This window comes from Anas platyrhynchos, chromosome 1 (assembly GCF_047663525.1).
Source record: "Anas platyrhynchos isolate ZD024472 breed Pekin duck chromosome 1, IASCAAS_PekinDuck_T2T, whole genome shotgun sequence".
Lineage (NCBI taxonomy): Eukaryota > Metazoa > Chordata > Aves > Anseriformes > Anatidae > Anas > Anas platyrhynchos.
In genome coordinates, this window is record NC_092587.1 from 75,075,037 (window position 1) to 75,091,240 (window position 16,204).

The 16,204-nt window shown below is 40.7% G+C and overlaps 1 protein-coding gene across 6 annotated transcripts in view; it reads left to right on the plus strand.

The window, feature by feature from the left end:
• Positions 1-16,204, plus strand: part of ITPR2 (inositol 1,4,5-trisphosphate receptor type 2) — a 275,621-nt gene that overhangs the window by 69,833 nt on the left and 189,584 nt on the right. For 5 of the 6 annotated variants that reach the window (XM_072041998.1, XM_005022980.5, XM_038177656.2 and 2 more), the window contains 4 exons: positions 8,420-8,574; positions 9,984-10,083; positions 10,221-10,381; positions 15,612-15,753. In XM_072041998.1, coding sequence (XP_071898099.1) covers positions 8,420-8,574; positions 9,984-10,083; positions 10,221-10,381; positions 15,612-15,753 — 558 coding nt within the window. The remainder of the gene's footprint in view (positions 1-8,419; positions 8,575-9,983; positions 10,084-10,220; positions 10,382-15,611; positions 15,754-16,204) is intronic. The other variant, XM_005022983.5, reaches the window with a different exon arrangement.

Below are 16,204 nucleotides of genomic sequence, written 5' to 3' on the forward strand. Positions count from 1 at the left end.
TAGGAATCTTATGCAAATTATGCATCAAATTGACATTAGTTAGAATTCAGTTCTGCGTAGAAACTGTAGACATTAAACATATTAATACTTATCAAATCAGGCATGCTACCTTATGACAAAAACACCACCACTCTTTAGCAAGTAAACCAGACAAGCAATTCTGGTTACTTATGTACCAGTATCTATTCAGAGGCTCTGCTAGTGGAGATGATCCCCCCCAGAGCACGTTTGTCAGTCAAGCATGGCCCTAAATCTAAAAAGACATGCTGAGACTCTTTTCATTACCTGTATTGAATACACGTAAGGAGATATTCAGGCACAGGCTTAGGCTGAGCCATGCCAAACTTCAGGAAACTCTCACATGATACCATCACAAGGACCTGTTGTCCTTGCTGCAATGCAGATGGGTTGGATGTGAAGACAGATGCTTCCAGGCAGTCTGTAGCTCTTACAGGTAAAGGTATTTGTCTGCTTTTACAATGCTAAGAGTGTGCTTGCTAATTCTAACTAATGAGGGAATCTTATTCTTAAACAAATAGTCCAACAAATAATCATTCCTCCATCACATTCATGAGATTGCCAGGAAAACACTGAGATCTTCTTAGAAAAAAATCTATTCGATTTATTTCTGTTTGCCTTCTGGCTTTTGTTCTTTTAACAGACACATTTTCAAGTTTTTCTCTGGATGGGAAAGTTTTTTTTTTTTTAAATGAAAACCAAAATTCTTACATAATAATTTGCCTCCAGCACTGCAATTTTAATAAAAATGGAGTCTGTTGTAAGAGTTGCTAACATTGGTTTTCTGCCTTATGTGGTATTTGGTATAAATAGTAATATAGCAGTAACAGCTCAGCTGGACAGAGAAATGAGAACTTTCTCTCATGAAAATATAGGAGTTCCAACAGTTGTTTCTCATTGGTACTGGAATGACATTTGAAGCCCCCAAAACTTTCTGACAGAAGTCGAGATAAGGTCTAGAACATCCACTGAATACGGTGCTTGCTGTAAGTGCTTGGGTTCATGCTCTCATGCTGTGAACAGTGGAGCTGGGTTCTCATACATCTCATCTGCATTAATGTTTTAGTTCACATCATGATGGCACTTCCTTAATTGAATCACCTAATTATTCCCTATTTAAAACACTACGTTTCGCTTCGTGGAGCAATCTCAGAGTGTGTAAACTTGTATTCTGTTGATCAAATTTAAAGGACGCACATCTGGAATGTATCTAATGTGCTGTAGGCTCTCATGGCTGCCTACCCCAGAAAACTAGGTTAGAGCTAATCTGAATTAAAACATATGAAAAGATGTGTAGGGTAGATGTTAGATCCTCATCACAAAGGGCCCACTCCTACTGTACCATGCTGTAGTAATTTGGATATAATATAGAGTCTGCAATTGCAGCATTTCCAGTTCATCTAAATATTCTCTGGGCTGGGTAATTAAGAAGGAACAAGAGTAATATGAACATGAACATTGAAGGCGACTGCTCTAACAGTTTGGCGTAATCCTCCTGAGCGTTGGTTTCAACCAAAAACCAAGACCAGAGAAATTTGATAAGGCAAATATTTTCTTTGAAAATGTTATCAAAACTGATTGACAATAAAAACTGGTTCTCTGTGGAAATTTTACTTTACACAGTCAGCACTTCATGTGAAAAACATTCTGTGAAAGAACAACTGATAAATTTTGGTAACACCTCCATATATATCCAAGCCTACAGGTGCTTTTAGCATGCTAGAAATCCTTTGGATCCTTCTCTCCTTTACAGTCTCGTTGGAAATACCATGAGTCAGCACTGGCTATTTTAAGTCTTCATCCTGACTTCAAGCAACTTGAGTAGCCAAGCTTCACATCCCTGTGCAGAGATTTATTTTACAATGATGTGGTGTTTTGAATTGTCCCTCAGAAGTGTGGCAGTCTTACAGTATTTGGAGTTCTTGAAGGGTCATCTATGTCAGTCTTGTATCCAATACTCATGTAACATGGATCACATAAGCTTTTCTTGTACCATGGTTTTCATGTGGCATTTCTTCAGCCAGGTGATTGCCTGACTCACTGCAAAGGCATCATCTTTTTCGTCTTTTGAACAAATTAATTTTGAAGTACTGCCAGTGAAGTAAATCTGCTCTAGAGGGGGGATGGAAGTGGACCTACCCCAGCATAATTTGGAGTTAGAGCCATAGGAAAATGAAGAGGCATACTTGAATATCTTCAGATGAAGGAAGAAACTGAGCCTGCAGTCTGTTTTGCTTTTCATTGCTAGTCTAATTGATAAAAGGGTACCAGTTCCTTCTCTGCTGGCTGGGTTTTGAAGGAGGCATAGCCATCTGTGTGTTTTGTGCCAACCTTTAACTATAAATGTGTGACAGGGCTTCTTGTGCATGTTCACTGCCCGGTTTACAAGTCTCAATCACAGTTGCTTAGGCAACTGTCAATTTTAGGAAGGAACGATGCAGAAGAATTTTCTATGGTACAGTAGTGGCCATAGGCATCTCATTCTGCTTAAGTCTATCTTTTATGCCTTAAGTGACTAGAAGTCTAAAAGGGTTTTGGCTGCTGAGACCATAAATATTGCTGGAAGTGACTAGGACTTTTGTTCCCAAGCTGTGTTTGGGCTGCAGTTCCTTGCACATTTATGGGCTGCTGCTTGAGATTTCAGCCAAATTGTCTGGTGAAACACTGCTTTGATTTCTGGTAAAATTTAGCCTTGCATTGAGTTGATTAATATTCTTTGTATGTGTTTTTCCCACATCTAAATTCCAGAAGATATTTTTTTTTTTTTTGGTAGCATGAAGACCTTTCTCTGATTTAAAGGCCATGTTGGGTAGGGAAGTGTAAGAGGGACTTCTCCAGCTCTCTAGAAGACTAGGAGATTGTTACGTATAGTGCATCAAAATGCAGTGCTCTGTTATAGTTTCCATTAAATCCCAAATTGGTGTATCTTATGCTGCAAAGTAGTCTATTATTTCCAATCACAGAAATGTACAGCATCTAGAAGAACACCATAAACATTGGGGAAATGATGTCAAGAACAGATAGGAACGTAGCATTTGTTAGCACCTTAGTAGTAAAACGCTATCTTTGAATAGCTATCTTAGCTCCATTCATCTGCAATTTTGGGAGAGAGTGCTAGTCCTAACCAGTTCCAAACTGTTTTTTTACTGTTATAATTTTTCTTAGGATTGAGACTGGTACGCATTTACTTTTCTTGTAATGAAGTTGGACAGTTTTGCCATGGGTTTCTTGGTCCAATTTGACATACCTTTTGACTTCTTTCTGTCTATATTTATGAATGCCAAACAATGTTGTGATTCAATGTTTTCTTTCTTGCTTCCATCCCAAATTATTTTTTCCCAATAAACACTCTAAGTTCTTTTTTTATTTACCTTCCAGCAACTAAGTTTGTTTAATTAAAATTTCATAATGTGTGTCACAGGTGATGCAGTTAAAACAATTAGAATAGGTTTGGGGATTTTTTTTTTTTTGAGTCTGAAAAGCAATCTGAAAAACATAAAAATAAAAATAATCAGTTTTAAAATGGCAGTGTCTCTGCTTATATAAAGCCAGCAGTCAGACCACTTGAGAGGCTCTGCACTCACGGGGAGAAGGGGAGACACGGATGCCAGCACATTATTATTATTATTCTGCTGCTGCACACAGGTCTGAATCAGCTCTGAAAACGCATACATTGTTTCTTACAGAATGTCTCTGGCTCTTAACAACAGAATTGCAACGTGATGTCTCTGCTAAAAATGCGATGACTCACAAATGAGTCAACAGCGAAGGTGTTATAGAAGGCTAACTGCTGTGCTGTCTGCCAGGGCTATGTAACATGCAGGAGCAAGGCTGGCCATTAATTTCCTCGACTTTCTTTTCATATAGCATTTTTTAAATCATCTAACCTATGGAGTTCTGTTCACATTACTGCTTTGTGAAAATGCTGGTTTGTAAGAGCCTCCTAAACTGGGTTAACATACTGAGATACCACAGTGTACTAGATTTAACAGGCATTTTCAGAACTCTGGTTGCTATTAAGTTTAATTTCTGCTGAAATCTGTAGTTCAGTGTAATGTATTCGTTCAGGAGTAGGGCATTATCCTCGTCTGTCTCTATGCCACAAGAGGTGTCTTTACCAATTGGAACTGTAGATTGGATTTGCATTCTAAAAGGAAAGGTATTGCTGGTCTGACATGTTTTTGTATTATTATTTTTTCTCCAGGGTTTTTTTCTTCACTTTTTTTTTGCAGGAAGGCCCTTTCATAAACAAAACTCCACGTAAATCTGAAGTTTAGGTATGATACTTAGTTGAGATGAATAATATGGGAGCATGGGGTTGGTTACAATTACTAGCAAATTATATTAAGAGCTGTGAAGAAGGCTCATCTCCAAGGCTACAAGTCCTAAGAAAGACAAGCCTGATTATTTTGCCCCTAATTGCAGTATAGGTTTTGTCACTAATTATGCCCTTCAAATTGCAAACACTGTATGTTTGTGCTGGATTTTTTTTAAAGCTTCTTTTTTAAATAAGTGTGATGCACTGCAGGTCAGTGGTGGTAGCCCAGGAGTTATGGCATTTGCTGGTAGCCTGGATCAGTATTGCCACTCTTTACCAAAAGGACTGTTTGTTTTCACTAAGTGTATTTCCTCTGAACTCTCAACCTTTGCTTTTCTAACACTAGTCCCTTACCACTGGCTATATGGCAGGGGCATTTTCCCTTATACCCCTGGCAAAGTCCTGTTGTACTTGTGAGTAGTGTACTTCTAGTTGAGTGGGTTCTAGCTTGGGTTTTGTTAGGCAGAGTAGGCTGCCTCTGCTATCTGCACCATATGGTTTTTAGATGGGGTTACTCTTTTGGAAGACGTAGGTCCAGATCCTGCCAGGTGGTAGAAAAACGAATCGGCATTTCCCAGATCCTCATGGGTCATTTAACCAGTGAAATACAGAGTGAGGTGATTCCACCATCTTCACTGTGGGCATATATCTAATTTGAATTGCTACAACTTGTGACCAGTTTGTCAGTAGTATGGGACAACCAAAACTATTTTTTTTTCCTTAATGAATTTGCTATTTGGTGGAATTGTTTTACTCACAGTTCTTGCACTTTTTCTCTGTACTCCTAGCAAGTAATTCACCTACTTTTTTTGGAAAAATGTCTTGGGAGTGCTTTCTTTGGCTGCCACTGACCCTATCATCACCACCATCTATGAAACTGTTCATTGGCTTCTTCTTCACACTGCTTTGATTTGAATTTTTCTTTCCGTGAGTTCCTTTGCACAACTGTACCTCCCTTTTCTTCATTGAATCAGTTTTTGCTGGCTGCATCTGCCTGTATGCTGGTTTCTTACCTGTGCAAATGTCATTGTTTTGTTCTGTTTAGGAATGCAGTGCTCCTTCTGTACTGATCATATTGTCTAATTCATTTGAAATATTCTAGTTTTTTCCTCTTCTTTCAACTTCCTTGTATAGACTCATCAGCAAATTTAATAATGGCTAGACTAAATGCAGGTTCTGATGTCTGCTTACTGAATTTAATCTTGAGAAACTTTCTGTGTATGAGCATGTATGTTCTCACATGTGTGCATGCACTCAGATGTAAATTCAGACATAAATTTAAGTCTGTATTTTCGTATGTGATGGCTGTATCTCTATCATGCACTCCCTACATGTATTGTTTTCAGAGCTCTCAAGGTCAGGGTCACTTTCCATTACTTTTTTTTTTTTCAGTGACTAGCACATGGCACTCATTATGAAGGTTGGGTTGTGAGGTGTCTGAGATCCTATAATTAAATTATAAAGAGAGTTCTGAGGTTTTTCTGGAGTCCAGTTTGGAATTATTATACAGCTGTTGTGTGGGTCTGATTTTGCTCAGCTAAGCTTTGCATTGCAGTTAGCAGTATTACAGACACTGTCTTGCCCTCTGTTGAGAGGGACTTTTCATTTTATAGACTAGAAACCAGCTCTTGCTCATATGGCAGGTTTGATTTGACAAGTGCCAAGACTGGTTGGCTGGATTTAGGCCTAATAAGCTAACTCCATAGCTCAACAGTATCTATACAATGGCTGGGGAGGCTCATGCCTGAGTGAAGTCAGCCCCAAACTGCAGGATGAACCTCCCTGCAGAACTAGTGGTTCATTTGAACTACTTAAGCACAGGAGACCTGCCTTTCACTTTGCTGCGTGTCATAGAAACCTGCACGTGTGTGTATGTGCTCATTCTTAATGGCCTGTTGGGGGTGGTCAGGCATTCGGTAATGAGTGAATATAAAAAAAACTTCACAACATGGAACAGAGTATGGTTTCATATGTTGGTCTGTGATTTTTCCTGGAACTCTAGGGAAAAAAAAAAATAATTTGAAGTGTCCTGCCTTTTTGTATACAATTCTTTTCAGTTTGGAAATTATAGTAGAGCGGGTAGGTTCTGGGAAAACCTAATTAATTTTGGATGTAAGTTATGGGAAGTATTAGCAATTTTGGATGCTGTTCTAAACTGTCTTGTATTCCTCACTCCTTTACTGATGTCTTGAATTTTAAATAGATTTTCCAGTTTTCCAGTTTGTTTGGAAATTTGGGAAGTAGATTTTTGTTTGATGCTAGACTCTCACTCCTACCTATTAAGCTCTTAAGAGCATTCGCCTGTAGTTTGCCTGCCTTCCCACTTTGGGTCTTATCCTGAGTTTGTAAAACAAAATATATATGGAAATCACCAATGGTGGTGGACAAAAAATTTTGCTATTTTCTCAATCCTCACATACAAGGTTAAGTTTCTATGTGTGATCTTGTTTAGTATTTTTTGGGTCTGGGGTACAAGAGAATGTGAGGCCTGCCAGATGAAAGTTTGCTGTTCTGCAAGACACAGGGGATGTTTCTCCTTTGTCTCAGCAAGCATTCCTCTCAAAAATGAGTGACAATACTCTAATCACTAGATGAACCTAAGTAGAATTTTTGAGACTATTTCTTCCTGGTTTTTTCTTACTGTTTCTCCTTTGAATAAGTAATGGGATGGAAAGCTGGCATTTTCTAGGCCTGATAATGAAAAAAAATGATGTTTTGGAAGGATTCAAAAAGTGCCTTGAAATGAGATGATAACTAGTTATTTCTTACTTAGATGAGTTTCACTCACCTTTGATTTTGTAGCTGAATCAATTGGCAATATGAATAATCAAAGCTTTGCCCTTGATTATCCCTTACAGTTGAGTTTTAATCAAAGTACTAATGCAAACAAACCAAGTACAGTCTAGCCTCTTTGCATTGTTTTTTACATCTCTTCTCTATAGGTGCACCATAAATCATTGTAATAGTATTTCAGATTTCCAGTGTTTGATTTTCTCTTTTGGCTTTCTTCATTCTTCTTTCCTTCTACTCCCACAATATGTTTTGTGGATGAGAAAGGCTCTGGGCTGTCTGTCTCTTAATTGGTTATTAGTCTCTTGTAATATGGGTAATATGTGTATTCCACCCTGGAGGAATAGCTTTTACTTATGCCAGTAATTCTACTTGTTGCTGTGTGGTTATGAGCATAGACTCTGAATTGCTTCTTCAAGCAAAGATAGGTGAGGTTAGGCTTAGAGAAGGTAGCATTTAGAGTCTGTGAAGCCAAGGGGTATGTAGGTAACTTAAGATGAAGATGGCTGCTTAGTGGTGTTGGATCACAGAATTCCCATGGACTTCCAGCAGGTGGGGGGAGGAAGATCACCTTCTTTGATGCACATGCCTATTTGGAGACACCAACACAGACACCACACAAAACTTTGTAAATGTCTCTTGAAAGCTAGGCTCCTTTAAAGGTGTGAAATTCTTCTGTTTCTGTGGGCTTGCTCAGACCTGGGTTGGATCCAGCCTCTAATGCATTATCAGCCTGTGCTAAGATTTCTAATGCAATCTATCTAGTGCTTTTTTTCCCACAACACCCCCTTCCAACAACAAGTACGCCTTAATAGGACAGATATCCTGGCTTTTCCTGTGTGGAAGGTGTGCTGCTTTGATTCTGACCATATGGGAGGGGAAAAAAGAAAGAGCAAACTTAAATAAAACAACTGTGGAAATAAGCAAATTGTTCACTTTTTTACTTCCCTCCTCACTTTTTAAAAATCCAATTTTCATTACTTCTCTTCTTTTAACTTGGCCTTTTCCAAACTAGCATTGTGTAGCTACATCTGTTGGGAGTGAAAGGTCTATAACTGCTGCAGGTTTTTGAAGTTGTAGGTGTCAAGTAATAATGTATACAGTTCTGCAGTCTCTCTGTAGCTGGTGACCTGCTGTTGTTATAATGACTGTCTGAGATCCCATGTGCCTGGGGCAAAGTGCATCCTTTGTGCTACACACTCCAAAACCAGTCATGGTACATTCGTACTAGAATGTACAAAAAAAAATAATAAAAAAATTCACATGTATTACTTGTTACTTGTGCCTAATCAGCAGAGAGACGGCGACCTTCCTGCTTCAAAGAAGAAACGCCAAGCAGGGGAGAAGATTATGTATACTTTGGTCTCTGTGCCACATGGAAATGACATCGCATCTCTCTTTGAACTGGATGCCACCACTCTTCAGAGAGCTGATTGCCTGGTTCCAAGGTAAAAAAAAACAAAAAACAAAAAAAAACCAACACACACACACACACACAAAAAAAAAAGAAAAAAAAAACTACATTGACAAGGTTTCTTCCTGGTATTATGCTGGTGAGTAAAGTAGAAAAAAATCAAACGCAAGCAAGTATTATCCTTCAGTTAAAATTTGAGGAGTGTTCATGGATAAACAAGAGATGTATAAAACATGATATTGCTGCTGTGACTGGGTAAAATAATTATAAGGATAAAACAAGTGATGCTTAAAGAGAATCTGTGAAGAGAAAAATAACAGGCTAAATGTTGCATAGGTATATATGAAGATAGAATTGAGTTCTGTGCTCTGTTTGAAAAAACTGCACTGCTAGTATATCTAACTGAATTGTCCACAACAAAATAATGTGTATGGTGACCTGTGCTGCTCTTTCCCTGACAGGTCATAATGCCACTGAACACTTCTAATATTCAAATTAAGCCAGGAAGTGTTTTCTGGATTTTAATTGTGAATATTTGGAATTTCAACTGTGTTGCTTAGCTGAGATTGGCTAGATAGGTTACAGTGTTGGTTGTGACTGAATGGGCATGCAGACACCTGGGGCTAGTGGTTATGAGGGTGGATTTTAAAGCTGGGTACCTGCAAATGGTGGTAAATACAGCTTTAAAGTGTAAAACTTAGCAGGGCAAGTACCAGATCATTTGCCTACTTGAGTACTCAAAGCCCATCAGCATGGAAGAAAGTGTGTAAGTGAAGACTACAGCGAATATATGAAAGAGTAAAATTCAGAGTAAAAATTGTAATTGATTTCTCAGCTCTGCTTTTTGATAATACCACAAATTATCATATGGAAAGAATTTAAAAGAATCTCATGTCTGCTCTTTGTTCGCTTGATTTTCAGTTGAGAACTGATACTATAAACGGTTGCTTTCTGGAACAAAGGTTTGCAGATCATAATGGTGAAGCTGTGAAACTATGGTCAGTTTTACTTTCTGGCTTTTGTGCTGTGACAGGTGGAACAGGTTCATTACTCTGCAGAAAAAAATAATAAGAAAATAATTGTTTTTTCTTCATTAAATGTATTTCTATTCAGATAGGATTTTAAAACACCTTTATATTTTTTTTCTTTCTTTAAGGAATACTGCTCCTAAGCTTATGTAAATATTTAAGAACAGCATTCTGCATAATTCCATGATGCTGTCTTTGGTACAGCTCCATGCTGTGGTTCAGAAAGAAGAGGGAGACAAAGAGAAAAGGTGCTACAGTAACTTTTAGGTCCTCCTCACCCTTTTATTATTAGTGTCTGGTGTGACTCAGACTCTCAAGTCTCATGACATGGTCATTTGTTACACTGAATCCCATCTTGCCTAGTTTAGCTGAGGACTGATCCATCTATCCTGTTGTTTCCTTTGTTCTCCTTTAGGAACTCATATGTCCGACTGAGGCACTTATGCACTAATACTTGGGTTACTAGTACTAGCATTCCAATAGATACTGATGAAGAGAGGCCCGTGATGTTGAAGGTAAATACTAATTTCTTGGGGTTGGAATCCCAACCTCATTACTGAAGTTCTCTGCTGGTCGTCTCAACGTATAAAATATGCATAACTGGTAAAGGTGAGACAATTGCTTACCCATATTAAACCAAGCGCTATTGCAGATTGGGACATGCCAAACAAAAGAGGACAAGGAAGCTTTTGCTATTGTGTCAGTTCCTCTGTCTGAGGTCAGAGACTTGGACTTCGCCAATGATGCAAACAAAGTTTTAGCATCAACTGTTAAAAAGCTGGAGAATGGGACAATAACCCAGAATGAAAGGAGGTTAGTGAGTTCTGTTTTTTTCCTTCCTAAATTGGTGTTTGTTTACTTACAGTATCATGGTATAACAGTAATGGGTACATTCACAGAATCACAGAATGGCTGAGGTTGGAAGGGATCTCTGAAGATCATCTAGCCCAACCCCCCTGCTGAGCAAGATCACCTAGAGCACATTGCATAGAATGGCATCCAGTCAGGGTTTGAATGTCTCCAGAGAAGGAGACTCCACAACCTCTCTGGGCAGCCTCTTCCAGTGCTCTGTCACCCTCAGTAAAGAAGCGCCCCGTAATATTTAGACGGAACCTCATGTGCTTCAGTTTGTGCCTGTTGCCTCTTGTCCTGCTTCTGGGCACAACTGAAAAGAGACCAGCTCTATCCTCTTGATACCCTTCCCCGAGATACTTATATACATTAATGAGGTCTCCCCTCAGCCTTCTCTTTTCCCAGGATACAGGCCCAGTTCTCTCAGCCTGTCCTCATACTACAGGTGCTCCAGTCCTCTAATCATCTTCATAACTCTCCTCTGGACTCACTCCATTAGTTTTATGTCCCTCTTGTACTGGGGAGCCCAGAACTGGACACAGTACTCCCAGTGTGGCCTCACCAGGCTGAGTAGAAGGGGACATCACCTCCCTTGACCTACTGGTAACACTTTTCTGAATGCACCCCAGGATACCGTTGACTGGCCTTCTTGGCCACAGGGGCACACTACTGGCTCATGGTCAGCCTGCTGTCCATCAGGACTCCCAGGTCCCTCTCTGCAGAGCTGCCCAGGTCATCCCACAACCTGTACTGGTGCTTGGGGTTATTCCTCCCTAGGTGCAAGTTCATAGCACCTGTGTGGAGATACAGGTGATTGCCAGAGGATGCTTTAATGCTGAGAGTGGTAGCCTGAGACTCAATTTGTTCCATTTCTGTCAGATCTTCTTTGCTGCACCTCAGGTTCCTCTGTGTATCTTGTGTGTAAAATGGTGGTAAACAGCACTTCCTTAGCTCACTGGCTACATAAATAAATAGGTAGCTCCCTAAGAAAATGCAAAATGTTTGCCTTAATCTTGTGTAATAAGCCACTTCTGAGCTGTAATGTCTGGGTTCACTGGATTTGATTCTCATGTTCATGAAAGCCATCTGTATGGTGGGCAACATACAGGACTCTTGATTCGCATGTAATTCACTGTACTGCATGTTCATACTGCTAGGGTAGTAGAAGAAGGTCTTAGAGTGACTGAGTGGCTGCCACAATTGTCCCTTTCCTGTCTAACTTCTAAGAAGTGCTGATTTCTTCCCTCTGGTGACAAGCAACGGGACCTGAGGGAATAGCATGAGGCTGTGTTTTGGGGGAAGTTCAGGCTGGGTCTTAGGAAAAGGTTCTTCACCAAGAGGGTAGTTGTGCTCTGGAACAGGCTCCCTGGGGCAGTTGTCATGGCATTGAGCTTGCTGGAGTTCAAGAAGTGTTTGGAAAATAGTCTTGGACATATGGCTTGATTTTCCCATGGTCCTGTGTTGTGCCAGGAGTTGGATTTGATGATCCTTGTGGGTTCCTCCCAACCCAGGGTGTTCTATGATTTTGTTTTTCACTGGTTTCCTTTCCTATTTTACATTGTTTTGTTGTCTTTAGTGTTTACGTTTTATATCCATCCATGCTTTAACTGGAGCGCTATTAGAACGTCTGTTTTTCACACCCACCCCTGAATTACGGAATTTTGTTGTACGTTGTAGCCAAATATATCCCACTGTAAGTGATGTAGTTAGCTATTTGTTTTCACCTGTCTGGTAAAACTGAGTATTAAACAGCATCTCTGACAGTGTTAATTTCTAACTTGTATTCTGCCATGCATCATGCACAACTTTTTGCTGGAAACATTAATTTTTGGTGATAAAATGGAATTTATGCTGTCTGTTGAGTCCAAAGTCTTTTGTCAGTAGTAACTAGAACAGATGATTCAATATCAGATGGAGGATTTATCTTAACAGGCAGATCTGTAATGGCTAAGGTGTTGGTACTCAATGTTGAAAAAACATTTCATTACTGAGGAGAACCAAACAGAGATACAACATAATCAAGGTGTGACATCCCTCTATTAGCCTTGCACTGCTGTGTCACTGTGGTTCAGTATTGTCAATTCCTGAGGTTGATGGATTGGTACAACACACACATCAAACGTTTCAGAGTGATTTCAGGATAGTGACATTATTTGTTTGTTTCTGTAATTTCCATTGGAAAAAAAATTATGTTTGTTTCCTTGTCTTACCACCTTCCTGATTAGGTAAGTAAGGATTCCAAGAGTTTGTTCCTGGTTATTTCACTCTATACTGGCCTTTCCTATCTTTTTTTTTTTTTTTTTTTTTTTTTTAGGGAGGTAGTTTGTTTTGTGAACCTTGCTATTTTCCACCAGCCATCAGTGGGCTGAGATTTTTAAAGCTAAATCTCAGTCAGAGGGTTTAGCAGAAAATTGAGGACTATAAGGATGTAGCGAGGCTGTGCAGGGACAAAATTAGGAAGGCCAAAGCTCATCTGGAGCTCAGTCTGGCTACTGCCGTTAAAGATAACAAAAAACGCTTTTATAAATACATCAACACAAAAAGGAGGACTAAGGAGAATCTCCATCCTTTACTGGATGCGGGGGGGAAACTTAGTTACAAGAGATGAGGAAAAGGCGGAGGTGCTCAATGCCTTCTTTGCCTCAGTCTTTAGCGGCAATACCGGTTGTTCTCTGGATACCCAGTACCCTGAGCTGGTGGAAGGGGATGGGGAGCAGGATGTGGCCCTCACCATCCACTAAGAACTGGTTGGTGACCTGCTACGGCACTTGGATGTGCACAAGTCGATGCGGCTGGATGGGATCCACCCAAGGGTACTGAGAGAACTGGCAGAGGAGCTGGCCAAGCCCCTATCCATCATTTATCAGCAGTCCTGGCTATCCGGGGAGGTCCCAGCTGACTGGCGGCTAGCAAACGTGACGCCCATCTACAAGAAGGGCCAGAGGGCTGACCCGGGGAACTACAGGTCTGTCAGTTTGACCTCAGTACCAGGGAAGCTCATGGAGCAGATCCTCTTGGGAGTCATCATGCGGCACTTGAAGGGCAAGCAGGCGATCAGGCCCAGTCAGCATGGGTTTATGGAAGGCAGATCCTGCTTGACGAACCTGATCTCCTTCTATGACAAAGTGACGCGCTGGGTGGACGAGGGTAAGGCTGTGGATGTGGTCTACCTTGACTTCAGCAAGGCTTTTGACACCGTCTCCCACAGCATTCTCCTCAAGAAACTGGCTGCTCTTGGCTTGGACTGGCGCATGCTTCGTTGGGTTAGAAACTGGCTGGATAGCCGGGCCCAAAGAGTTGTGGTAAATGGAGTCAAGTCCAGTTGGAGGCCAGTCACTAGTGGCGTCCCCCAGGGCTCGGTGCTGGGGCCGGTCCTCTTTAACATCTTCATCAATGATCTGGACGAGGGCATTGAGTGCACCCTCAGTAAGTTTGCAGATGACACCAAGCTAGGTGCGTGTGTCGATCTGCTCGAGGGTAGGAAGGCTCTGCAGGAGGATCTGGATAGGCTGCACCGATGGGCTGAGGTCAACTGCATGAAGTTCAACAAGGCCAAGTGCCGGGTCCTGCACCTGGGGCGCAATAACCCCAAGCAGAACTACAGGCTGGGAGAGGAATGGTTGGAGAGCTGCCAGGCAGAGAAGGACCTGGGAGTGATGGTGGACAGTCGGCTGAATATGAGCCAGCAGTGTGCTCAGGTGGCCAAGAAGGCCAACGGCATCCTGGCTTGTATCAGAAACAGTGTGACCAGCAGGGCTAGGGAGGTGATCGTCCCCCTGTACTCGGCTCTGGTGAGGCCGCACCTCGAGTACTGTGTTCAGTTTTGGGCCCCTCGCTACAAGAAGGACATTGAGGTGCTTGAGCGGGTCCAAAGAAGGGCGACGAAGCTGGTGAGGGGCCTGGAGAACAAGTCCTATGAGGAGCAGCTGAAGGAGCTGGGCTTGTTCAGCCTAGAGAAGAGGAGGCTCAGGGGTGACCTTATTGCTCTGTATAAGTACATTAAAGGAGGCTGTAGCGAGGTGGGGGTTGGCCTGTTCTCCCACGTGCCTGGTGACAGGACGAGGGGGAATGGGCTAAAGTTGCGCCAGGGGAGTTTTAGGTTAGATGTTAGGAAGAACTTCTTTACTGAAAGGGTTGTTAGGCACTGGAACAGGCTGCCCAGGGAGGTGGTGGAGTCACCATCCCTGGAAGTCTTCAAAAGACGTTTAGATGTAGAGCTTAGGGATATGGTTTAGTGGGGACTGTTAGTGTTAGGTTAGAGGTTGGACTCGATGATCTTGAGGTCTCTTCCAACCTAGAAATTCTGTGATTCTGTGAAAAGCCCAACCTTCTTGTGTGTAACAGAAACTTTGTGTGGAGATGTGTTTGAAAATCTATGGAGCATCTCCCTGCTGCTTTCAAAGCACGCATACATGTTTAGTTAAATTACAGACTAAATATTAGCCAACTTCAAATGCTTCCAAAGAGTACATGTGCTGGGTTTTGTTTGTTCAAGTGTGCTAGTTCTTTTAAGCAAGATTCATTGAAATCTGTGGTCATCAATGCTTCTCTCTATGTATACCTGGTAAGGTATGTTAGTACCAAGATAGCAATGACCAGTCTTAGTATTATTTCTTTCTGTGTTTCCTGAAGATAGGAAAGAAGAAATAGTTACCGTCTCTGTCCATTTTAGCATTTCCTTCTGACAAGTATTTTTTTTGTGTGTGTAGCGAAGAGGGGGTGAAATAAAGGATTTTTTTTCCAAGTCATTTTTCAGTATTTTTTGGGTTGGTAGGGAAATAGTGTGTTTTTGTTCCTCTAGTAAGTGCATCATCTTGTTTCATGGGCCAATATTACTAATTTACCAGTAAAAATACTTGCTAGGCTGTGTAAGAGTGTCTTTCTTCTGTTTCTGGGCCTTGAGGCCAACTGGTATAGATTTTGGATTTCTGAATACTCTGCATGTATCATCCTGCATTTTTCTCCCTTTCTCCATTTGGTTGTTGTTTAATGCCTTGGTAAAACACCTATGATGGATTCAAGCTTATGCTGATCTGAGACCTGGAAATCTTATGTACATGTCAAACTTAGCTTTGCAGTGGTTGAAGTATCATTGTGCTAGATAAAGCTTATTCTAAAATGTGATTTTCTTTCTTAACGAATTCTAGCATATGTTGAATAAATCTGTATGATAACGATTTGTCTGTTCTAGGTTTGTAACCAAGTTACTAGAAGATCTGATTTTCTTTGTTGCTGATGTGCTTAACAACGGGCAGGAAGTTTTGGATGTCGTCATAAGTAAGCCAAACAGAGAAAGACAAAAATTAATGCGGGAACAAAATATATTGGCTCAGGTATACCCTACTCTATTAATAACTTGCTTGTATTTACAAATAGATTGTAAGATAGAGGGAGTTGATAAAATCAGTGTTTTAGGTAATCTGGTTTATGCCATCTTGGATTTATGTCTAATTGGATTGCTTAGATATAAAACTGATTAATCAAAGCTCACCTCTTGGTCTGTGAATCACGTAGAAGCACAAAGGACTTTCTGTTGGTTTCATGCAATTCTGAGGACTTTTAAAACTATATTTGTTAGCAAATTTGAAACAAGCCTTTTATATGGTCCCAATCCTGCAAGTGCTTTCACAAATAATTTTGATGCCCTTATGGATCCCTGACTTTGTCTGAGGGCCAATTGGTATGTAAATCAGAATTAATATTCCTTTAAGTCACTGAAAGTGACTTAAATTTTCCTTTTATAAAAATATTCCTTTAAGTTACTGAAATGAAAAATAATAATAA